This window comes from Scyliorhinus canicula, chromosome 9 (assembly GCF_902713615.1).
Source record: "Scyliorhinus canicula chromosome 9, sScyCan1.1, whole genome shotgun sequence".
In the NCBI taxonomy this organism is placed as follows: domain Eukaryota; kingdom Metazoa; phylum Chordata; class Chondrichthyes; order Carcharhiniformes; family Scyliorhinidae; genus Scyliorhinus; species Scyliorhinus canicula.
Window position 1 is genome coordinate 47,949,289 of NC_052154.1, and position 24,946 is coordinate 47,974,234.

Sequence of the window (24,946 nt, forward strand, 5' to 3'; positions counted from 1 at the left end):
CTCCACTGCAGCAGCTTCCTCCTCCTCCTCGAGCAGCGCCTGCTCATAAGCACAGGGCAACCCCGAGAGCTGCAGCGACTTGGAAGAAGGCCTCCATTGCTGGTTGAATCCCAATATCCATTGTCTGCAGCGGGTGAAAGGCCGATATGTTGGCATGGTGCAAACTCCCCGTGTCCAACCAGGTGCACCAGGATACATGGTGGCCCCAGTTGGCACCACGGACTCTGCCCCCCATTGTCCTTCTCCCCCCCCCCCCCTTGGTGACCAACATCTTGGGGTCCCCTGCCTCTGGCGCCCATCCCTGATGCCAGGGGTACCATCGGCTGGCACTGCCCTCGCCTGGGGTCTGTACACGACTACTGTTGGTGCTGCCCTGGGTTGGCTGCCTGTTGGTGGTGACCGGCTGATGGGGGGGTGGGTGGGTGGTGGAGGATGAGGTGCGGGGTTGGGGCACCCATACGGCCGGTGTCACTCTGCAGAACCGAGGGCCAAGGTGGGTCGTCGATGGGTGCACGGCAAGATGGCTGCAGTAATGGCGGTCTGTGTCTGGGCACCACCCCAGTTTCCATGGAGGGGGTTCAACCTGGCCACTTGGCCTGGCCACTTGGCCTGGCCACTTGGCCTGTTCCACCCATCCCCCCTCCCCCGGCCCTGGCAGTGCCCACCCCCCACCCCAGCCAGCCCAGCCAATGTCCGGCCCAGCAGCCCACAGTCGCTCCACTCTGCATCACATCTTCTCTCTCTCCTTCATCAACCACCACGTCAGCATCACGATTTTTGAAAGCACAAGTCAACCGCGCCGATCGGGGGAGGAGAATCGCGGAGACCCCGGAGAATACTGGGTTGGGCCCGCTAATGATGTGCAAACGGTATTTACTGTATGTGCATTCCGGTATGCATTGCCGCCGCTGTCGAAGTGACAGAAAAATAACCCGCCACAATTTTGGTGTCGGAACTTTGTCTCCGCCCAATCACGTTCCCGATTTCGGCGTTGGCAAACGCAAAATCCCGTCCATCGTCTTTGATGGCATTAAATCCTCCCTTGACTGTAGAAAATCTGATAAGCTTTCCTCAAAGTCTTTTACAACAATGCAATCCCAAATTAAGTTGTCTTTCAGGTCTCCATATTTATAATTCTCCATTAGTTGATGTCAATTGTTAATGAAGGAATCTATTTCTCTCTTAGTCTTTCGAACTTCACCTTTTAAATAATTGTGTTCCTTCTAAGACTGATATATACATCAAAAGCTTTTATAGCATTTTTGCATGTTGTTGTTTGTTTATTTATGTCTTGTCTGACTTGTGCTTCATCTGCACTATTGCCTCTGGCATAGATAAGGATAAAGTTAAAGTAAAGTCCCCATAGCCCCAGGTGACCATAGACTGCTTTCCATTTTGAGGGCAAAGCTGACTGGTGGTGATTTAACCTGAGGGTCACCACACCTCAGGCAAGGGGCAAGGTTGAGAAGGTGGAGCGTTCATGAATAGCCTCAGCTCGTACGTGATTTGAACCACATATTGACCTTACTCTGCATCACAAGCTAGCTGTCGAGCCAAATGAGCTAAACCAGCCGCCAGGTAGTAAGATAAGACTGACCTGTCCCTTACTGGGCTGCTCTGCTAGTTCTGAAGCAGTTCTGTACCTAGTTCTCCTGACACCAGTTCTGCTACTTGATCCAGGTCTACCACATGGTTGAGACATTCTGGCAAGGGTAGGATTTTCTCCAAGGCTTTCATTCACTTTAGCCTTCCTTTGAGTTCTGTTGGCATTTGTTCCCACAATATCCTTTCCTTGCAGTCATTTTACATGCTGCTGTTTCAGTCACCGTACCAGTTACTTGGTGCTTAATCCATTACCTTTACTACAATCACCATCTGTTATCATCATTGTGGATCTTAGCTGAGATTGTCTTTGGTTAGGATTGAGAGCAACGAGAGTGGCATGATGGCGCAGTGGTTAACACTGCTGCTTCACGGCGCTGAGGACCCGGGTTCAATCCCTGTCTGTGTGCGTTGCTTCTGAGACTGATATATACATCAAAAGCTTTTATGGCATCTTTGTATGTTGTTGTTTGTTTATTTATGTCTTGTCTGACCAGTGCTTCATCTGCACTATTGCTAATGGCATAGATATGGATAAAGTTAAAGTAAAGTCCCCTTAGTCCTAGATAGAATCATAGAATTTACAGTGCAGAAGGAGGCCATTCGGCCCATCGAGTCTGCACCGGCTCCTGGAAAGAGCACCCTACCCAAGGTCAACACCTCCACCCTATCCCCATAACCCAGTAACCCCACCCAACACTAAGGGCAATTTTGGACGCTAAGGGCAATTTATCATGGCCAATCCACCTAACCTGCACATCTTTGGACCGTGGGAGGAAACCGGAGCACGCGGAGGAAACCCACGCACACAAACGGGGAGGATGTGCAGACTCTGCACAGACAGTGACCCAAGCCGGAATCGAACCTGGGACCCTGGAGCTGTGAAGCAATTGTGCTATCCACAATGCTACCGTGCTGCCCTAAAATTCAGGTGGGGACACGGGAAGATGACCATAGGCTGCTTTCCACTTTGAGGGGGAAGCTGACTGTTGGTGATTTAACCTGATGATCACAACACCTCAGGCTAGTGGCAAGGTTGAGAAGGTGTGGCCTTCATGAATATCCTCAGCTGATACGGGAATTGAACTCGGACTGCTGGCCTCGCTCTGCATCATGAACCAGCTGCCCAGCCAAATGAGCAAAATCGGCCTCCACCCGATAAGATAAGGGTACCGATCTGTTCCTTTCGAGGCTTCTCTGCTAGTTCTGAAGCAGTTCTGTACTGCTGCAGTTCTGCTACTTGATCCGGAGCTGCCACATGGTTGAGGCACTCTGGCAAGGGTAGGGTTTTCTCCAAGGCTTTCTTTCACTTTTGCCTTCCAAAGAACAAACAAAGAACAATACAGCACAGGAACAGGCCCAACAGCCCTCCAGGTCTGCACCGGTCATGATACCAACCTTTGCTAAAATCCTCAGCACTTCCTTGTGCCATATCCCTCTATAACTATCCTATCCATGTGTTTGTCAAGATGCCTTTTGAATGCCATTAATGTATCTGCTTCCACAACCTCCCCTGGCAGTGCCTTCCAGGCACTCACCACTCTGTGTAAAAAACCTGCCTCACAAATCTCCACTAAACTTTGCCCCTTGGACCTCAAACCTATGCCCCCTGGTGACTGACCCCTCCACCCTGGGAAAGAGTGCAAGCCCATCCACTCTATCCATGCCCCTCATAATCTTGTAGACCTCTATCAGGTCACCCCTCAACCTCTGTCTTTGTAATGAAAATAGTCCGAGTCTATTCAGCCTCCCCACATAGCTAACACCCTCCAGACCAGGCAACATCCTGCTAAACCTTCTCTGCACCCTCTCCAAAGCCTCCACATCTTTCTGGTGGTGTGGCGACTAGAATTGTACACAATATTCCAATTGCGGCCTTACCAAGGTTCTATACAACTGTAGCATGACTTGCCAGTTTTTATACTCAATGCCCCGCCCAATGAAGGCAAGCATTCCGTTTGCTTTCTTGACTACCTTGTCCACTTGTGTTGCCACCTTCAAAGATCTGCGGACCTGCACACCCAGATCTCTTTGACTTTATATATTCCTAAGAGTTTTGCCATTTGAGGCCTGTTGGCATTTGTTCCCACTATATCCTTTCCTTGCAGTAATTTTGCTTGCTGCTTTTTCAGTCACCGGACCAGTTACTTGGTGCTTAATCCATTACCTTTACCAACAGCATCTGTTATCATCATTGTTGATCTTAGCTGAGGTTGTCCTTCGTTAGGATTGAGAGACACTGCTGGAGGCAAGGCAGTTGGTAAACTTTAACTTTTATTAGAACTATCTCTCAGCATACTCTGTTGTCATGTGATCTTACATTGCTGATGTTTTATAGTGTCTACTTACGTTAATCCTTCCCACAACAAAAATAATTGGTTGCAGTATGCATTTTGAGCAATTTGGATGTTAAAAGATAATACGACACCACCTTGTGGTGTGACAGCTAAATGTTAGAATTGACATCCCGATCACAGCAAATTTCAATACAGCACAAAGGCAATGGAAAAACTTTCATCTAGTTTTACCTTTTTTCTGATTTCCATTCAGCTGATTTGCTTTTGCATTCTTTGTGTTTCCTTCCGTTGAATCATTTGTCTCATCCGTCATATCGAATGCTAAAAATTACAAAACAGTTTTGTCAAACTTTGCGTTTGAAACTGCATTGAGTAAATAATTTCAGAATAATGAAATACAAGGAGCTGATGAGAAGTGAAATGATTTTGGCGTTGTATGCCAAAATGATGCTTCAGTTTGCGGAGCGTGGGTTAGACCCCACCCTTGCATTATTTTCACTTTTGGACATTACGGGCGGGATTCTCTGATCCTGAGGCTAAGTGTTGACGCCGTCATAAATGCCGTCGTGTTTCACCATGACCTGAACATGGCTTCAGAAGCAGCGATTCTGACCCCTACAGGGGGCCAGCACGGCACTGGAGTGACCCACGGCGCTCCAGCTGCTGATCCCGGCATCAGATGGATGCCGTGAGTCTGCACATGTGCAGTGGGGGCTGCGCCAACACGCGTATGCACTGTGGGACCGTCGCGATTGACACGCATGCACGGCGGCTCCCTTCTCCGCGCCGTTGCCGACGCAACATGGCGTAGGGCTACAGGGGCCAGCACCCCCAAAACAGGCCCCCAGCCCGAGAGTGTGGCCTGCCGATCGGTAGGCCCCGTTCATGGGCCAGGCCACAGCAGAGGTTCCCCCGCAGGGTTGGACCCCTCCACCAGACCGCCCCCCCCCCCCCCCATCCATTAACGCCGAAGTCCCGCCAGGTAGGACCAGCTGTGAACGGCGCCAGCAGGAGTCGGGTTTTTTTGTATGGCCACTCGGCCCATCCCAGTCCGAAAATCGCCAGTGGAGCCCTGTAGATAGGCCCCCAACCAGCACCAATGGAGCCGATTCTCCACTCTCCGGAGAATCGGCAGACTGCCGTCGGGGCGGCTTTGCTCCCGTCCCAGTGATTCTCCGACCTGGCCTGGGCTGAGAGAATCCCTCCTGGGATCTCAGGAAAGGGACATTGGTGTTATTGATGGTACAGCGCAGATTAATCTTTTATTTTTTCCTGAGATGTTGGCATTGCTCGTCAGGCCAGCATTTAGTGCCCATCCCTATTTGCCCTTGAAAAGGTAGTTGGGAGCCACCTTCATGAACTGCTGCAGCCCATATGATGTAGGTATAGTTCTATGAGGAGGGGAGTCCCAGGGTTTTGAAATGACTTGGAGGGGAACTTGCAGGTGGTGGTGTTCCCAGGTATTTGTTGCATTTGTCCTTCTAATTGGTGGAGGTGTGGAAGGTAATTTCAAAGGAGGCTGGATTAGTTGTTGCAGTGCATCTGATAGATGGTACACACTGCTGATACTATCCGGCAGTGATGGAGGGTGTGAATGCATAAGGTGGTGGATGGGGTGCCAATCGAGCAAGCTGCTTTGTTCTAGATAGTACTGAGCTTCTTGAGTTGTTGGAGCTGCACTCATCCAGACAAGTGGAGAGTATTCCATCACACTCCTGACTTGTGCCTGAAGATAGCGGACATGCTTTGGGTAGTGAGATGAGTTACTCGCCTCAGAAAGTCCAACCTCTCATCTGCTCTTGTAGCCACAGAAATGTTATGGCTGATCCAGTTAAGGTTATGGTTAATCGTATCAATCAACAGGATATCGATTGTAGGGGATTCAGTGATGGTAATGCCATTGAATGTCCTGGGGAGATGGTTAGATTTTCTCTTGTTGGAGATGGCCATGGCCTGGCACTTGTGTGGCATGAATTTTACTTAACAGCCTGAGCTAGAATTTTTTGCAGGTCTTGCTGCATCTGAACACAGACATCTGTATCTGCATAATGGTACTGAACATTGTGAAATCATTAATGAAGAGCAGGGAGGTCATGTTTGAGTTGTATAGAGCTTTGGTGGGGCCACAGCTGGAGTACTGTGTGCAATTCTGGTTGCCACATTATAGGAGGGGATGCAGAGGCATTTCACCAGGATGTTGCTTGGGGTGGAACATTTAAGTTAAGAAGAGAGGTTGGATAGGCTTGGGTTGTTTTCGCTGGAGCAGCGAGGACTGAGGGGTGACCTGATCAAGGTGTAGAAGATTATGAGGGGCATGGGCAGGGTAGATAGGGGACAGCTGTTCCCCTTAGTTGAAGGGTCAGTTATGAGGCGACACAAGTCCACGATGAGGGACAGGAGATTTAGAAGGACCAACTACATTTCTGAACTTGCCAAAGAAATAGGGAATAATAATAATCTTTATTGTCACAAGTAGGCTTACATTAACAGTGCAATGAAGTTACTTTAAAAATCCCTTCGTCGCCACACTCCGGCACTTGTTTGGGTACACTGAGGAAGAATTCAGAATGTCCAATTCACCTAACAGCACGCAACAGTGCTAACCCAGGGCAGCATGGTAGCACAAGTGGATAGCACTGTGGCTTCACAGCGCCAGGGTTCCAGGTTTGATTCCCTGCTGGGTCACTGTCTGTGTGGAGTCTGCACATTCTCCCCATGTCTGTGTGGGTTTCCTCCGGGTGCTCCGGTGTCCTCCTACAATTGAAAGACGAGCAGGTTAGGTGGATTGGCCATGATAAATTGCCCTTAATGACCAAAAAGGTTAGGAGGGGTTATTGGGTTATGGGGATAGGGGGGAAGTGAAGGCTTAAGTGGATGGGTGCAGATTCGATGGCTGAATGGTCACCTTCTGCACTGTCTGTTCTAACCGGGGGATTTGAGGAAAAACTATTTTGCCCAGAGAGTGGTGATATCTGGAATGCATTGCCTGGGAGGGTTGCCTCACATCCTTTAAAAAGTACCTGGATGCATGCTTGGAACGTCATAACATTCAAGGCTATGGGCCAAATGTTGGCAAGTGGCAGTAGGTAGACAGGTCAGGTGTTTTTTATGCATCGCTGCAGACTCAATGGGCTAAAGGGCCTCTTCTCCACTGTATTATTCTGGGATTCTGTGAACATTTACACTTCTGACTTTATAAAGGATGATGTGGAGATGCCGGCTTTGGACTGGGGTGAGCACAGTAAGAAGTCTTACAACACCAGGTTAAAGTCCAACAGGTTTGATTCAAACACGAGCTTTCGGAGCACTGCTCCTTCCTCAGGTGAATCTGAGGAAGGAGCTGCGCTCCGAAAGCTTGTGTTTGAATCAAACCTTTTGGACTTTAACTTTATAAAGGATGTCAGCTGAAAATGATTGGGCTGAGGACACTAATCTGATGAACTGTTGCAGTGATGCCTTGGGATTTAGATAATTGACCTTCAACAACCACAACAACCTTCCTTTGTGCTGTGCATAACTCCAATCAGTAGAGAATTTTCCCCCTGATTCCCATTGACTCCAGTTTGGCAATGGCTCCTTGAAGCCAAACTCAGTCAAATGTAATTGCAGGATCACCACCTGTGCCACTTGCCAGTGAGGCTAGAAATAGGAGGATAGTGTAGCTGAACATGTGGCTAAACCGGTGGTGTAGGAGATAGGGTTCAGATTTCTGGATCATTGGGATCTCTTCCGGGGCAGCTCGGACCTGTACAAGAAGGATGGGTTGCATCTAAACTGGAGGGGCACCAATATCCTGGCTGGGAGATTTGCTAGATTCACTCGGGAGGATTTAAACTAGATTGGCAGGAGGTGGGAACTAGAGAGTTATCTTAGAAGGTGTAATAAGTTAAGAGGAAATAGAGAACAAAAATAAGAGAACAACATCACTCTCAGGCAGAGCAAAAAAGGTGACAAGTGTGAGAAGGAAAGTGGTCCATGCAGGACTGAGGGTGTTGTACCTAAATGTGCGCAGTATACGGAACAAGGTAAATGAGCTTGTTGCACACATTGAAATTGGCCGGTACGATGATATGGGCACCACAGAGACATGGTTGTGAGGGGATCATGGCTGGGATCTAAATATACAAGGATATGTGTCCTATTGAAAGAACTAGCAGATGGGCAAAGGGGGTGGGCTGCATTGTAAGTCAGGAATGGAGTTAAATCGATAGCATGGAGCGATATAGTTTCAGAAGGCATAGAATCTTGTGGGTAGAGTTGAGGAATCGAAAAAGTAAAAAGATCCCAATGGAAGTTATGTACAGGCCCCCGGGCAGAGCAGTAGTCCGCATGTGGGGCAGAAAATAAAGCAGGAGATAGAAACAGCATGTAAAAAAGGCAATATCACAATAATCTTGGGACCTTCAATATGCAGGTGGACTGGGAAAATCAGGTTGGCAGTGGATCCAAAGAAAATGAATTTGTGGAATGTCTAAGAGATGTTTTTTTGGAGCAGCTTGTGATAGAGCCAACTGGGGAACAGGAAATTCTGGATTTGGTGATGTGTAATGAGGCAGATTTGATTCAGGAACTTAAGGTGAAGGAACCCTTAGGGAGCAGTGACCACAATATGTTAGAATTTACCCTGCAGTTTGAGAGGGAGAAGCTGGAATCAGTGGAGCGGTATTACAATTGAATAAAGGTAACTACAAAGACATGAGGGAGGAGCTGGCCAGAGTTGATTGGAAAAGGAGCCCAGTAGAGAAGACAGTGGAACGGCAATGGCAGGAGGTTTTGGGGTTATTCGGGAGGCACAACAGAAATTCATCCCAAGGAGGAGGAAACATGCTAAGGGGAGGACAAAGCATCAAGGCCAGCATAAAAGTCAAAGAAAAAACATACAAAGTGGTGAGGATTAGTGGAAAGCCAGAGGGTTGGGAAGCCTTTAAAATCGAGCAGAGGACAACTAAAAAAGCAATAAGGGGGGAGAAGATGAAATATGAGTGCAAGCTAGCTAGTAATATAAAAGAAGATAGGAAGAGTTTTTATTCAACATATAATGTAAGAGACAGGCAAATATAGCCATTGGACCACTGGAAAATGTGGCGAGAGAAGTAATAATAGGAAACAATAGGAAATAATAGGAAACAGAGGAACTGAATAGTTACTTTGCATCAGTCTTCACAGTGGAAGACACTATGGGAAGCTAGAGCTCCAGGAGAATCGGGGCAGAGGTGAGTGCAATGGCCAACACTAAGGAGAAGGTTCTGGGGAAACTGAAAAGTCTGAAGGTGGGTAAATCACCTGGGCTACACCCCAGGGTTCTAAAAGAGATAGCTGAGGAGATTGTGGAGGCATTGGTGGTGATCTTTCAGAATTCATGAAAGCAGACCAAGACAGGCCAGCAGCACCGTTCAATTCCCGTATCAGCCTCCCCGAACAGGCACCGGAATGTGGCGACTAGGGGCTTTTCACAGTAACTTCACTTGACGTCTACTTGTGACAATAAGCGATTTTCTTTTCATTTCACTAGAGGCAGGAAGGGTCCCAGAGAACTCGAAAGTGGCTAATGTAACACCGCTGTTTAAGAAGGGAGGGAGGCAGAAGACGGGAAATTATAGGCCAGTTAGCCTGACTTCGGCCATTGGTAAGATTTTAGAGTCCTTTGTTAAAGATCAGATCGCGGAGTACTTGGAAGTGCATGATAAAACTGGACTGAGTCAGCACGGCTTTGTCAAAGGGAGGTCATGTCTGACAAATCTGGCAGAAGGCAGAGAGTGGGGATAAAGGGGTCTTTTCAAGATGGCAGCCGGTGACTTGTGGTGTGCCTCAGGGGTCGGTGCTGGGAGCACAACTTTTCACAATATACATTAATGATCGGGAAGAGGGAACTGAAGGCACTATTGCTAAGTTTGCAGATGATACAAAGATCTGTAGAGGGGCAGGTAGTATTGAGGAAGCAAGAGGGCTGCAGAAGGACTTGGACAGGTTCTGAGAGTGGGCAAAGAAGTGGCAGATGGAATACAATGTGGAAAAGTGTGAGGTTATGCACTTTGGAAGGAGGAATGGAGGCATAGACTATTTTCTAAATGGGGAAATACTTCGGAAATCAGAAGTACAGAGAGACTTGGGAGTCCTTGTTCACGATTCTCAAGATTAAAGTGCAGGTTCAGTCAGCAGTTAGGAAGGCAAATGCAATGTTAGCATTCAAGTTGAGTGGGCTAGAATATAAGACCAGGGATGTACTTCAAAGGCTGTATAAGGCTCTGGTCAGATGGCATTTGGAGTATTGTGAGCAGTTTTGAGACCCGTATCGAAGGAAGGATGTTCTGACCTTGGAAAGGATCCAGAGGAGGTTCACAAGAATGATACCTGGAATAAAGAACTTGTCGTATGAGGAATCTGGATCTGTACTCGTTGGAGTTTAGATGGACGATGGGGGAACTTATTGAAACTTACAGGATACTGTGACCTGGATAGAGTGGGCGAGGATGTTTCCACTTGTAGGAAAAATTAGAAGCAGAGGACATAATCTCAAACTAAAAGGGCACTTTTTAAAACATAGATGAGAAGGAATTTCTTCAGCCAGAGGTTGGTGAATCTATGGAACTCTTTGTCGAAGAATGCTGTGGAAGCCAAATTACTGAGTCTCTTCAAGACAGAGATAGATAGGTTCTTGATTGTAAGGCGGTCAGAGGTTATGGGAGAAGGCAGGAGAGTGGGGATAAGAGAAATATCAGCCTTGATTGAATGGCGGAGCAGACTCGATGGACCAAGTGGCCTAATTCTGCTCCCGTATCTTATGGTCTTATGATGTCAGGGGCAGTCTGTCTCATCACACCTCTTACATTTACCTCTATTGTCCATGTTTGGAGCAAGGCTGTAATCAGGTCAGAAGCTAAGTGGCTCTGTCGGAACCCAAACTGTGCATCAGTGAGCAGGTTATTGCTGTTTAAGTACTGCTTGATAGCACTGCCGATGACATCTTCCATCACCCTGCTGATGATTCAGAGTAGATTGATGGGCCGGTAATTGGCCGGGTTGAATTTGTCCTGTTTTTGTGGACTGGACATACCTGGGCAATTTTCCACATTGTCAGGTAGCTGCCTGTACTGTAGCTGTACTTGAATTACTTGGCTGCGTTGGGAGGGTGGGGGGGGGGGACGCAAATGCTGGAGTACAATCCTTTGGTACAACAAAATGTTGTCAGGGGTGATAGTAGCCTTAGTACAGTGTTATCTTGATATCATATGGGATGAATTGAATAGGTTATTGTCTAATATTTGTGATGCTGGGGGCCTCAGGAGGAGGCCGAGTTGGATCATCCACCCAGCACGTCTGGCTGAAGACAGTTGCAAATTCTTCGGCCTTGTCTCTTGATGTGCTGTGCCTCCCCCCCCCCCCCCCCCAACCCCCACCCATTACTGAGAAGGGGGATATTTAATATTTATGGAACTTTTTTGTCCATTTCTTTAATTGTCCACCGCCATTCACTTAAAAATTTTTTTAGAGCACCCAATTCTTTTTTTTCCAATTGAGGGGCAATTTAGTATGGCCAATCCACCTACCTTGCACATCTTTTGGGTTGTGGGGGTGAGACCCAAAAAAACGCAGGGAGAATGTTCAAACTCCACACGGACGGTGACCCAGGTCCACTGTCATTCACAAATGGATGTGACAGGACTGCAGAGCTTAGGTCTGATATCTCTATTTGTGGAATGTCTTAGTTCTGTCGGTCACATGCTGCTTCCATTATTTGACATGCCTAAATTCTAGGTGTGCCTGATGGCACTCCTGGCATATCCTTCTCCGCTCTTTATTGACTCAGGGTTGATCCACAGCTTGATGGTAATGAAAGAGTGAAGGATATGCTGGGCTGTCGGGTTACAGATTGTAGTTGAGTTCAGTTCTGCTGCTGCTGATAGCCCACAGCCTCATGGATTCCCAGTTTTGAATTGCTATATCTGTCCTAAACATTTCCCATTTTGCAGAGTATAGTGCCACATAACCTGATGGAGAGTATTTGCAACGTGAAGATGGGACTTTATCTCCACAAGGACTGTCCTGTTGTCTCTCCCACCAATAGTGTCATGGACATAAACCTTTGGGGCAGGTAGATTGATGAGGACTGTTATGGACCAGGGTTTAGAGAACCCCAAAGTGGAGAACCCCAAAGTGTATCATGGAGTTCACCTGACCCACAACTTTTAATAGATTGTGGTATGGAGAGCACATGGCCCACTCTACAGGTGTGGTACAGCAGAAATGGAACAGTATTTTTAAAAACAAAACCATGTTTATTCTATGAATTCAAGTTAACCTTTTTAAAACAAACAGTGCCCAGCTTAGCAACCATTAATTCAAATACAACCCCCAAAGAATACAATACTAAGTAATCCGTAAGCTGTCCTTTTAAACATCCAGAAGACTTAAGAAACACCTTTTAACAGAAGCACATTAGGTTTACATTCACGACTGAGAACATTTATAATTCTGAATTCACCAAATGATCAATAGATAATCGTTTGATGGCAGTGAGAATAGCAGTACACCTGTTTGGTCTGGCTTCAGCTCCAACACTGAAAACGAAACTAAAACACACCCTGCAGCAAACAGCCTAAAACGACAGTAAAAAGCTGACAGACAGCCCAGCTCCACCCACACTCTGACATCACTGATAGTACCCGTTTCTTAAAGGTACATTTCTTAAAAACCCATTTCTTAAAGGTACTCTCACATGACAAGGACAATGTCACGTACGTTTTCCCTTTTGTTGGTTTCCTCACCACCTGCCACAGGCCCAGTCTAGCAGCTATGCCCTTCAGGATTTTGCCAACTCGGTCAGAAGTCCTCCACACAAGAGTACAATGTGTGCCCTTGCCACCCTCAGTGCATTTTCCAGTTGGAGTTCGACATGGCGGAGCACTGATTAATCTGCTGAGGAGGAGAAGTGGGTAGTATTCACCAGGAAATTTTCTTGCCCACGTTTACCTGGTGTCATGAGACTTCATGGGATCGAATTTTGCAGACTCCCAGGATAACTCCCTCCTGACTATATAGGTGCCGAGGTCAATGCCAGGTCGTCCATCCGGTTTCATTCCTTTGTTAATTTTTCTCTTGTAGTTTTGTACAATTGACAGGTTTGCTAGACCGTTTCAGAGGACCTGTAAAAGTCAACCACATTGCTGTGGATCTGGAGTCACGTCTAGACCAAACCAGTCAAGGATGGTAGATTTCCTTCCCTATAGGACATCAGTGATATTGAGATTTAAAGGTTTAGATTACGAGGGCAGGATACATAAACTTAGTTTGTATCCCCCCACGTTTAGAAGGTTGAGGGGTGATTTACTTTATCCTTTTTAAATGAAAGGCAGATTCAAAAAGGGGAGGTACAGAGAAAGAGTTTCCTCTGCGTGGTGAGTAAATCCAGAACAAAATTAAAGAAAGACTAATTAAGAATGAATACAAGAAGCATTTTTTATAATCATAAATGGTAGTGGTAAACTCGCTTCAGCTAATTCTGAAGACTGAGATCAGTATGTTTCTTTCGACAAGGCTACAAATGATATGGAGCAGAGGTGCATGAATATGATCTAATTGAATGGCAGCACACGCTTGAAGATTTCAATGGCCTACCTCTGTTCCTGAGTAATACGATTTTATGCAAAATGTCCTTCTTAAAGATGGCACACTTACCAGCATTGTCTGAGCCTTTTAACCATGTGCTTGAAGGAGAGGTTCCATCCAGCTTTCCTATATCAGAGTTAAGTGGTATCTTGTTTTGCTCTCCTGAACACTAAATGCAGAATGGAATAAATATTGAACTGTAAATCAACATAGCATTTGTAGTATAATTGTTCAAGTCTCTCTGTGGGGTTAGCTCAGTTGGCTAGGTGGCCAAAGTGTGGTGTAGAATGATGGTGTCGGCAAGCAGAGAATCCCACCCATAGACTTTCTGCTGGCAATGAAGGTCACATTTTAAATTTGAAATAATGAGCATGGTGGGGTATTGAATGAAGATTTTAACATCTGGTGAAATTCTATGTCCAGTCTTTATGAATACAGTCATATCAAACAAAGGAAATCTTTCTCAACTATGTAACCCAGAAGTGTAATTTCATTTGAGAAGTGATTACATTCTGTAATACACAGAAAATATTATTAACACTGCAGGACATTGTGACAGAAAGTACAACAGCAAACAGTGAGTAAGTTCAACGAAGAAGCAAAATAATCAACATTGAAGATTTGCAAATAATAATTGCATTCAGCAAAAAAAGTCGACAAGAGAAAAAGGGCTGATTTCTTGATCTGGTACTCGCAGTGCAGAGCAGCACTCTTGGGAGCTGAGTAAGAAATCATAAGGTGAAGCCCCTGGTTTTCTGCTTATTCATTTGATTGGATAGAAATCAATGTCTGAGGGACCAGATTTCTTGACCGGCTCTCTGCCAACATCATTCCACACTGGGAGCAAACAATTCAGAAAATTTGAATGGTACTGATGATGGATTTAACAAGAAAATAAAGAATGCATGTACCTCTGGAGAAAGAAAAACAGAGCCGGTCTGTGACATTTCAATGCTGATGAAAACACTGACTGATCTTCTGAGTAATTCCAACATTTTCTGCTTTTATTTCGGATTTGCTACATCTATAGCATTTTCGCTTTTGAAATAAATTATAGACCAGGATAACGTGTTTCCCCCCACCCACCGGGGGTTGGGGGGATTATTTAAATTGCTAATGACCACAATATCCTGCTGGGTGGGAGGCGCAGTAAAATCCTGGCCCTGGTATTGGAAAGGAACAACTGGCCCACAAGCCTACTCTAGCCTTTTTATCAATTCTGCTGTATCCATTTCATTAACTGAGAAAAATGAGGACAAAATTCCTCCTTTTGTTCTTGAAGGTACTTCTGAAAACTTCACAGTATCTTTCAATGCTTACATTTCCTCTAATAAATCAAATCAGATACAATTTATAGATGATATTATCAGGATCCCAACACTGATGTTTCATGGAATATTTGATCATCTTTGTCCTTGGTTAGTTCTATAATGTTCAATCATTCTTAACCGGACCTTTAGCCCGTTTTAAGATATGCACATTCTTAAAAATGTCAGATTAATGTTGGAATGATAACCTTGTTTGCTCAATTACTTCAGCACAAGATTTGAATGCCTTATCAAGACAAAATTCTACTTAAAATTAGGTTGCAGATTATTAAGACATGACTGTAACATAACTCTTCAACAGCAAAGGCCTAATTATCCCACTTGCAGCTCGCTGACTAATTAAAGCACTGCTAGCTCGAGAATTTCTCCAGTGATCTAAATATTAATGGAACAACATAAAATTCACAGAACAGCTGATGTTTTCCCTCCCTGACTTCTAAATTGCTGATCTTGGGCGGGATTCTCCCCTACCCGGCATGACGGAGGGTCCCGGCGTAGGGGAGTGGCGCCAACCACTCAGGGATCGGGCCTCCCCAAAGGTGGGGAATTCTCCCCACCTTTGGGGGCCAGCCCCGCGCTGGAGCGGTTGGCACCAGAAGACTGGCGCAAAAAACCGGCGCCCCCGGCAGCGGGGCTGGCCGAAAGGCTTTCGCCGGTCGGCGCATGCGCCGGCAGTGACGTCAGCGGCAGCGGACGCATGCGCGATGTGGGGTTCTCTTCCGCTTCCGCCATGGCGGAGGCACTGGCCCGGAGTCTGAGCGGGGGGCCCCGATCGCAGGCCAGGCCACCGTGGGGGCACCCCCCGGGGTTCGATCGCCCCCCGCCCCCCCCCCCAGGACCCCGCCGCTGATCCCGCCGTTACAGAGGTGGTTCAAACCTTGGCGGCGGGAGAGGCCTCCCAGCGGCGGGACTTCGGCCCATCCGGGCCGGAGAATCACCGCAGGAGCCTCTCCGATCGGAGTGGCGAGATTCCCGCCACTGCCACTTCCCAGGTGACGGAGAATCTCTGCCAAGGCGGGGCGGGATTTTCGGCGGCCCCAGGTGATTCTCCGACCCTGCTGGGGGTCGGAGAATTTCGCCCCTTGCCTGTGTTTTAGTTAGTTTGAATAAATGCTACAAAATATTTTCTCTTAATGAATACCTCTAATGTACATATATGCATTAGCCTGTATTATCTGCTTGAATGGAATGCTGCATTGCCTTAGGAATGATATATGCATGAAAGAAAAAAATCATTTGCCATTATATTGAGCTTTCATAAACACCTGTCATCTCAAAGCATTTTACAGCCAAGGAAGTACTTTTTTGAAGACTAGTCACTATTGTAACGTGGGAAACACAGCAGCCAATTTGAGCACCACAAATTCCCACAAGCAGCAATGTGACAATGGCCAGATAATCTGATTTAGTGGTGTTGATTGACAGATAAATACTGTCCAGGGCACCAGGGAACACTCCTGTGTAGAAGTGGATTTCATTTGGAACTTCGCTGATAGGGTTAATATAACAGTTCTGAAAAGCTCTGTGAAAGAGATGTCAACAGGTCAAGGGATGAAATAAAGGGAGTGTGTCTGACCGTATCTGTAAAAGCAAAGATGTCAGAAGGTTATGGGATGGAATATAGGGAGTGTGGCATTGGTACTAATTAATGTTCTGACCCGTATCTGTAAAAGCAGAGAGGTCAAAAAGGCAAAGAATGGAATGAATGGGAACCGTTACTTTATTGCAGAGATAAACATAATTAAGCTCGTTTGACCAGTTGGAACAATTAAACATTGAAATGTAAGGGGGACTGTCTTTGGAGTGAGTTGAGCCATATGGCCATGGGATACAAAAACCTTTGTATTAATATTGATAGTGACTTGTGCTAATGATTATGTCAAAAATAACCTCCCGACCTCGAAGAATAATTCCATATATGTACATGTTCTGGATCTTTGCAAAATCATAGGTGTATCTAGGAATTTAAAGGGACCACCTCTAAGCTGTGATTGTATAAAGAGACAGTCCATATTTTGGACTTTGGCACTTCTCGAAGGTGGTTACCCGACTGCTTAGAGATTTGTCCCGGCCGTAAATAAACGAATATTCGTTACTGACGTGTTCGAGTGTTTTACTTCTGGACTGACGATCAGATACGTGAAAGCGCAATTCACACCTGTAGCTATCTGGGATGGTCACTTACAAAGGGAAACATGGCCACTTAGAAAAGGAAGTATGGCCACTTGCAGAGAATCATGGGAAATATGGCAAATGCAGGATCCAGACGAACTCAGAGCTTAAGTGTATTGGCCACTAGATAACCAGACACTATCGAAACCCCCAGCCGATTTGCATTCTAATGGCCCATTTCGCCAAAACAAAAGTCCAGTATCAGATACAGATACAGACTCATCAGCGTAACTCCCTTCACCCAGGAAGCCTAAACAGCCCACGTCAATGACCGTTCAGGACACACCAAACCACCAAGGCACCTGCCCCTTTATTGGCCAAAATCGAAGGCAATAATCGAAGCCTGCCGAATTATTGGGTTCAAAGCTAAGGACCATCCAAAAGAGAGCAAAACCCCCAAAGGATAAAAAGTGACACTGCCATGTGTTCAGTCTCTTTTGGGCCGAGCGCACTGTCACTCTCTTGGCCCGGCCTATGCCTGATACCAATTGCAGCACCACGACCTGAAGCAAGTTCAAGACCAACGATCGCTACCAGACGGATGAGCCCAGCAGAAACAAAGTCACTTCTCCAGACCCAGCCATGCAAGCTCCGAACAAAGGCCTTGTTCCTCTGCATAAAGCCGTGTGCCTGAAGTTAAGTACAGGTTGTTGTAGTGTCAGGTGTAATTTGGCTTGTAGTGTTTTATGTAGAATGTCGAAGTAATTCTTGTGTGTAAATAAACTATCATTGAACTTGAACAACTAACTGGTTGTTTGGTCTTTGATCGATATCCGGTAAAGCTTTGTGGTGGTATCATTTGATACCTGGTGACTCTGAAAAGCAATATTATCATTAATAACTATCAGTATCCAGTTAAAAAGAGCATCATTATTAATTGACGGCATTACTCCGGTGCCGGTTGGCAACATTCCCTTGCTCAGAATGGAAATAGTGCCACGGCATCTTTTACATTCACCCAAATGGGCAAATGGTTCTTCAGTTTAACGTCTCATCCAAAAGATACTATTTCCCTCCATTGTCAACCTTGATTATTGTGCTCAAGCCCTGGAATGGCACTCGCAGCTGGAACCTTGTATCTTTGAGGTAACAGCACTACCAACTGAGCCATGGCTGACACCAGCTGACCCGGATGTAGCTTGGGGATTTCACTGGTAGAAGGCAACAGACTGGTCAGAAACAAGTAACACATTTCAACATAAACAATCTGTGATGTTCTTACATTTGGTTGGTTCATTTGGTAATTGTTGATCAAGTTGGCATAGCGTCCATTTTCATTCATTAGTAACGCATGTTTTCCTTTTTCTTTAACTTTGCCGTCCTCCAATAAAAGTATTTCATCACAATGTTCTAAGTACTGGAGATAAATTTAAAAATAAATGAACATGGGGTATATCTGTACAAACCTGTCAATCCCGATACTTTTTCATAGCATTATGTGCTTCTAATTAGAAAAGTCTGCACCCCTTCTATGAAAGCTACTCTAATATTACGTCACTGGGGTAAGTCACCAGAGAAACTGCTTCATGTATTCTGACAGGCAGCATGAACCTTTCAGAAATCAATGCTAAAATAAAATTCAATGTTAGTGCAATGAATATCAAAGTATAGCACATATACTTAAATAGTTTGTTTCAATAAAATTTTACCTTACTGAATTTTACATCCTTGGATAAACACACCTTTCTGCTGAGAAAATTGGGAGATTTGAATGCAGGCATATTCATCCAGAATTCAATGTTTAAAATTCAATGGTGGATTTAACTTACCCACTCTCTTTTTGTACCGTACCAACTGGGATCACACCTGCTGCTATAAAAGTTGTTAAATACGTCAAAGTGGATTCTCCATTTGGCGGCTGGGCAGTCCTGACACTGCATGACCTCAACCCAGTTTCCTGAAACAGGCTGGTTATGCAGGGGTGCCTCCTGGCATCAAGAGGGAACCCACCACTGCCAGTGCACAAAGATTAGATACACAGATGCACGACACGCGAGCTGACGTGCATAGACGTTCATGGTAACTTTCAAAGGAACACGCAGAAATCACATTCAGGTGCATGAATATTTTAGGTCAAATTGATGGTGAAGTTCAGAAACTAAATTCTCTGATGAAGGATTTGTAGCATGATTGTTTTTTTGCACGGTTGCCTCACGGCGCCGAGGTCCCAGGTTCGATCCCGGCCCTGGGTCACTGTCCGTGTGGAGTTTGCACATTCTCCCCGTGTCTGTGTGGGTTTTGCCCCCCACAACCCAAAAGATGTGCAGGGTAGGTAGATTGGCCACGCTAAATTGCCCCTTAATTGGAAAGAATGAATTGGATATTCTAAATTTATATTTTAAAAAATGATTGTTTTTCTGGGACATACTCATGTAACTCTGCTATGTCTGTGGAACCACCTTCTTGGGTAAAGTTGGTTCAGTTTGTATCCATCTTGTCCATTAGCTGGCTGAAGCAAGGAGAATTCCCACAGGGATATCCATCCTATTGGATATTTGAGCTGTATCAGATTCCCTTCAATGATAGGCAGCAAATGAAACAGGTACATAATAAATCCAAAAAAAGTCACCAAACTAAATTCAATGAAAGAGTGCATAAAAGCTTAAAAATATAGTTCACACTCACTACTAATAAGTAATTAATCTCCATCAGAACACATTACCAGGGAGGTGTTCTGTACCTTTGGTGTAGACCTGCTTTTTTTCTCGACCAGGCTGTTGGCCCACTTTTTCCCTTTTTACCTACTTAGCCCCTACCTCTTCATCTATTTATACTCTGTCTGCATCTTGCAAATACCTGGACTGCAATTCTCCATCTACTGAGATTCTCTTTTCCTGCTGGCAGCACACCCACGCACTGGGTTTCCCAATGGCATGGGGTGGCTTCAATGGGGATATCCCATTGACAAGTGGCTGGATTCTCCTTTCCAGCCTCCAGCAAACGGCACGCTGTCAGGAAGCTAGGGGACCGGAGAATCCCAGTTTCTTTGGTTTTCGCATGATGCCTCCCATTGTCTCATTTTCAAATTACTCCTGTCTTTTAAACCTCTCCTGTTCTCCCCAAACACAGATTATTCCATTTATTTCTGTGTTTTCCATTTTTTACTGCCCCTTGTTCCATTTACTCTGAAATTGTGCTCAAGTGTAATATCTGCCAGTTCTACCTCATGCCCATACTCAGGGGTTCCCGGCCTGATCTGTGTTTTAAGTGCTTTCTGATTTTGTTTTTTGCTTTATCTTTGGTGATGATGCCACATTTCTGGTGTTGGCTCGGGAAATGTGACCCGAGTTATCCCAACTTTTACATGTTTAACGGAGCACTTCATGTTAAATCCTCATCTCAAAATGTCTTTCTCTCTAACCCCATGACAATGTCCAGTTTTCAGTACATTACCTGCAGCTGGTGAGTGACTAGTATCACTGTTTTCCCACGGAGTGTTTTTTTCACACACTGCTCAAAGATGTGTTTCCCAACATGAGCATCCACAGCTGATAAGGGATCATCCAACAGGTAAATATCTTGGTCTGAATACACAGCTCGAGCAATGCTAATCCGTTGCTTCTGCCCACCTGACAGGTTGAGCCCTCTTTCTCCTATCTTTGATTTAATTTAAAAAATCCATTAACATTTTCATTTACCTCGGAATATCTGATTAAATGTCTCTGAGATCAATCTTCCCATTCTTGACAAAAGTTTCTTACTTCAGTTAAATCCCCAAAGGGGAATATGGCCAGGTCCTGTTGTAGACAGCAGGCTTCTAACACTTTCTTATACCTGCAGGTTTATAAAGGAGTTAAACATGATTAGAAAATATTCTATAGCGGAATCATTCTTGATTTTTCCAATATAAACAATTGCAGAGTTAGCACAATAACATAGTACCACACATTCCCCAGTCACATAGTGCAACACCACGTCATTGACAACTGGTGACAACTTTGCCATCCAGATGTCCTTTGAGGAATTCTCAGGGGCATGTTTGATGGGATCAAAACGACAACTGATCCATCAGCAAAGAAAACTGATCCATTGAAAACAAATGCAAGGAGGTCAATGGCGACAGCAGTTGGAAAAATGGCTGGAACACTCACTTGAGGTGTATTCTAGGGCGAATGTGGTCATGGAGGACGCTGTAGATATAACACAGGGCCTGCCTTTTACAACAGTGCTGAATATCAAATGCACAATGGAGATTAGCGAAGTGATTGACTTGCTTGCCTTCAGCAAAGCTCCAAGTGTTGATTCTATACTGCCTGAACTTATCAAACATAGAAATCAGCACTCCTGTAACATCTGCATGAATGTCTCTGTCTCTGCTGGAGGAAGGGCGCAATGCCTCAGGATGTGGATACAGAACTGGTTTGGGCACAGAAAACAGAGGGTAGCAGTGGAAGGGTGTTTTTCTGAATATACGCCTGTGACTAGCGGCGTTCCACAGAGATCAGTTCTGGGGCCTTTGTTGTTCATGGTGTGTATAAATGATTTGGAAGAAAATGTAGTTGGTCTAATTAATAAGCTTGCAGATGACACAAAAATTGGAAGAGTTGCGGATAGTGAAGAGGATTGTCAGACGATGTAACAGGATATAAACTGGTTGGAGTCTTGGGCGGACAAATGGCAAATAGACTTTAATAAGGAAAAGTGTGAGGTAATGCACTTTGGAAGGTCCAATGCATGTAGGAATTGCACAATAATGGGAGAACTCCTTTGAATATTTCAGGCAGACAGATCTGGGCGTGCATGTCCACCGATCACTGAAAGTGGCAATGCATGTGGATAGGGTGGTCAAGAAGACATACAGCATGCTGGCCTTCATCGGTCAGGGCATTGAATATAAAACTTGGCAAGTAATGTTGCATCTGTACAGGACCTTAGTTAGGCCTCATTTGGAATATTATGTACAATTCTGGTCGCCACATTACCAGAAGGATGTGGGTGCTTTGGAGGGGTACAGAAGCAGTTTATTAGGATGTTGCCTGGTATGGAGGGCATTAGCTATGAGAAGAGGTTAGATAAACCCGATCTGTTCTTACTGGAATGATGGAGGTTGAGAGGTGACCTGATAGAGGTCTACAAGATTATGAGTGGCATGGATAGGGTGGATAGTCAGATGCTCTTTTCTAGGGTAGGAGAGTCAAATACTGGGGGACATAGGTTTAAAGTGGGTGGGGAAAAGTTTAGAACAGATGTGCTAGGCAACTGTTTTACACAGAGGGTGATAAATGGCCACTGCTCCATTCACCCAAGGAAGGAGCAGTGCTCCGAAAGCTAGTGTTTGAAACAAACCTGTTGGACTTTAACCTGGTGTTGTAAGACTTCTTACTGTGCTCACCCCAGTCCAACGCCGGCATCTCCATATCATGGCTATCACCAACAAATATCGAGGCATTCCCTGCTGAGCATTACAGGGAAAATATTTGGCCATGTTTCCGTTGTCAGACTGCAGAGCCTAGTTAAACGCAAATCTCCCAAATATAGAATTCCTACAGTGCACAAGGAGGCCATTCACCCCATTGAGTCTGTACTGACCCTCCGAAAGAGCACCCATCTAGGGCCACTCCCCAGCCCTATCCCCAGAACCTCACCTAACTTTCGCATCTTTGGACTGGGGGAGGAAACCGGAGCACCCTGAGGAAACCCACGCAGCAGAAAGTGCAAACTCCACACAGATAGTCACCCAATGCTGGAATCAAACCCCGGTCCCTGGCATTGTGTGGCAGCAGTGCTAACCACTGTGCCACCCAGTGTAGCTTCAGAACCGAAAAATCCACAATAGTCATGATTATTTCAATCCGGGCGCTGAAAGAGAAATGCAGTAAACAAAGGAGACCATTATATAGCCTTTGTTTATCTGACCAAAGCATTCGACCCTGTGAGCAGAGGCCTAAGCTGCTGGCGAAAATTGGCTTCCCACAGAAGCTGCTCAATGTGATCTTTTTCTATGACAGCATGATGTGTAAGGTCAGCCATGACAAGGGTAACATTGGAACCCTTTTAGTTCTGCAGTGGGGTCAGACAGCTGTGTTCCAAACAAAATCATCTGAACAGAGGGGTGACGACCACAAAATGATAAAATCATTTTATCGAGCTCTCCACCTACAATTACAAGATTTTGTATCGCCCCGGTAAGCTCAACGAGCCCCCCGATGCCCTGCCCCGAGGTACATGTGCCAGCGCACAAGTGGACCGACTCTGGACCCTGCACGACAATCTCTGTCACCCACTTTTACCACTTCATGAAGGCCCGCAACCTGCCCTACTCCATCGTGGAAGTCAGGGCTATCACCAGAGACTGCCAGGTCTGCGCGGAGTGTAAACTGCACTTCAACTGCCTGACCATGCGCACCTGGTGAAGGCCTCCCGCCCTTTTGAACGCCTCAGCGTGGACTTCAAAGGGCCCCTCCCCTCTACCGACCGCAATACGTACTTCCTTTGTGTGGTCGACGAGTATTCCCAATTCCCCTTCGCTGTCCCATGCCCCGATATGACGTCTGCCACCATCATCAAAGCCCTCAACACCTTCTTCGCTCTGTTCGGTTTCCCTGCCTACGTCCACAGCGAAGGGGAATTCGTCGGCTGCTGTAGGAGGCCACATATCTCTGTGTAATAAAGCCTCGATTACATTCTACTCTCGTCTCGTCGTGATTGATAGTGCATCAAACAGTAATAATGTAGGAACATACGAACTAGGAGCAGGAGTAGGCCATCTGGCTCTTCGAGCCTGTTCCGCCATTCAATGAGATCATGACTGATCTTTTGTGGACTCAGCTCCACTTTCCCAGCCGAACACCATAACCCTTTATTCCTTTATTCTTCAAAAAATTATCTATCTTTTTCTTGAAGACACCTTGATGAATCAATATAACTGACTTGCAATAACTGAGGAGAAAGGATATGAAGTAATACATTTAAAAAAACAAATGCACACAGACGGAGATGCAACATGATAAAGTATCATGCAATGATTTGCAGATGTGCTGGGAGAAAATTGTTTGATTTCTAAAATGATGCAATTCAAGCATTGTTGTGAGTTGGTACCTCATGGGGTAATTTACAAGCATGCACTGGCATTGGGGAATCTCACCCACCCCAGGATATCTCAGCCAATCATTAGAAGGTACAGAAAACCATTGGCACAGAGTCCCAAAGGAACCAATATACAATATGAGTATACCTTACCATTACATCCAATATTTATAGCAGCAATTAAATTCAGGTTGAGATATGTATTTTATTTTCACACATTTATAAGCAATTGGGAACAAATGCAATTTTACATTATTGGATAATGTAGCTTTGTCGTTGGCTACGATGCTGGGAAATGTATACTTGTTTGATATTGAAACTGATAACCTAAAGAAATTGTAATATTAACTTGCAAACTAGAGCAGCAAATCAGGCTCAGTTAAACCAGTTGAATGAGAGAAATTTGCTCTTTTTCATGCTGATAAAATTAAAAAATTGACTTTCTGATTCTAGAAACAGCTGAAAAAAATTGACACAAGTTATGAACTTTGTTGCAATTTCCAAATATTATCAAATGCCATACTGGCTGAGTGATAGGCACCCTTGTTCTCAATCTGACTTTTTTGTTCCCTGGTTCTTCACCCACTGGAGCCTACACACTAAAGTGTGTTTTACCAGCTTCCTTTCTACCTGCACCATCTCAGCTAGTCATACATTTTATCCTGCCAGTTATTTTATTTCTTTAATTTTTCTCCTTACATTTCTTATTGTCTGACGCTAATATCTTCTCTGCAACTTAACCATATCCTGTTTTCTTAGTGTTTGTGTAATGTGAATTTGTACATGTCCATGCTCGAATATGTGCATGTTTCTGCTCTTACAGCACTTTCCTTGCTTTTCAATTCTCATATTATATATTTCTTTAATAGTTGGTGTTTCTGTCTATTATTTGACTGAGATTATTCCATTTACCAT

At 45.2% G+C, this 24,946-nt stretch overlaps 1 protein-coding gene across 1 annotated transcript in view; it reads right to left on the bottom strand.

The window, feature by feature from the left end:
* LOC119970881 (multidrug resistance-associated protein 9-like) overlaps positions 1-24,946 on the bottom strand; it is a 235,416-nt gene that overhangs the window by 113,187 nt on the left and 97,283 nt on the right. Inside the window, exons 13-17 of the mRNA XM_038805989.1 lie at positions 20,707-20,779; positions 20,399-20,602; positions 18,228-18,362; positions 13,575-13,674; positions 4,131-4,220 (exon numbers count right to left, since the gene is read on the bottom strand). Coding sequence (XP_038661917.1) covers positions 4,131-4,220; positions 13,575-13,674; positions 18,228-18,362; positions 20,399-20,602; positions 20,707-20,779 — 602 coding nt within the window. The remainder of the gene's footprint in view (positions 1-4,130; positions 4,221-13,574; positions 13,675-18,227; positions 18,363-20,398; positions 20,603-20,706; positions 20,780-24,946) is intronic.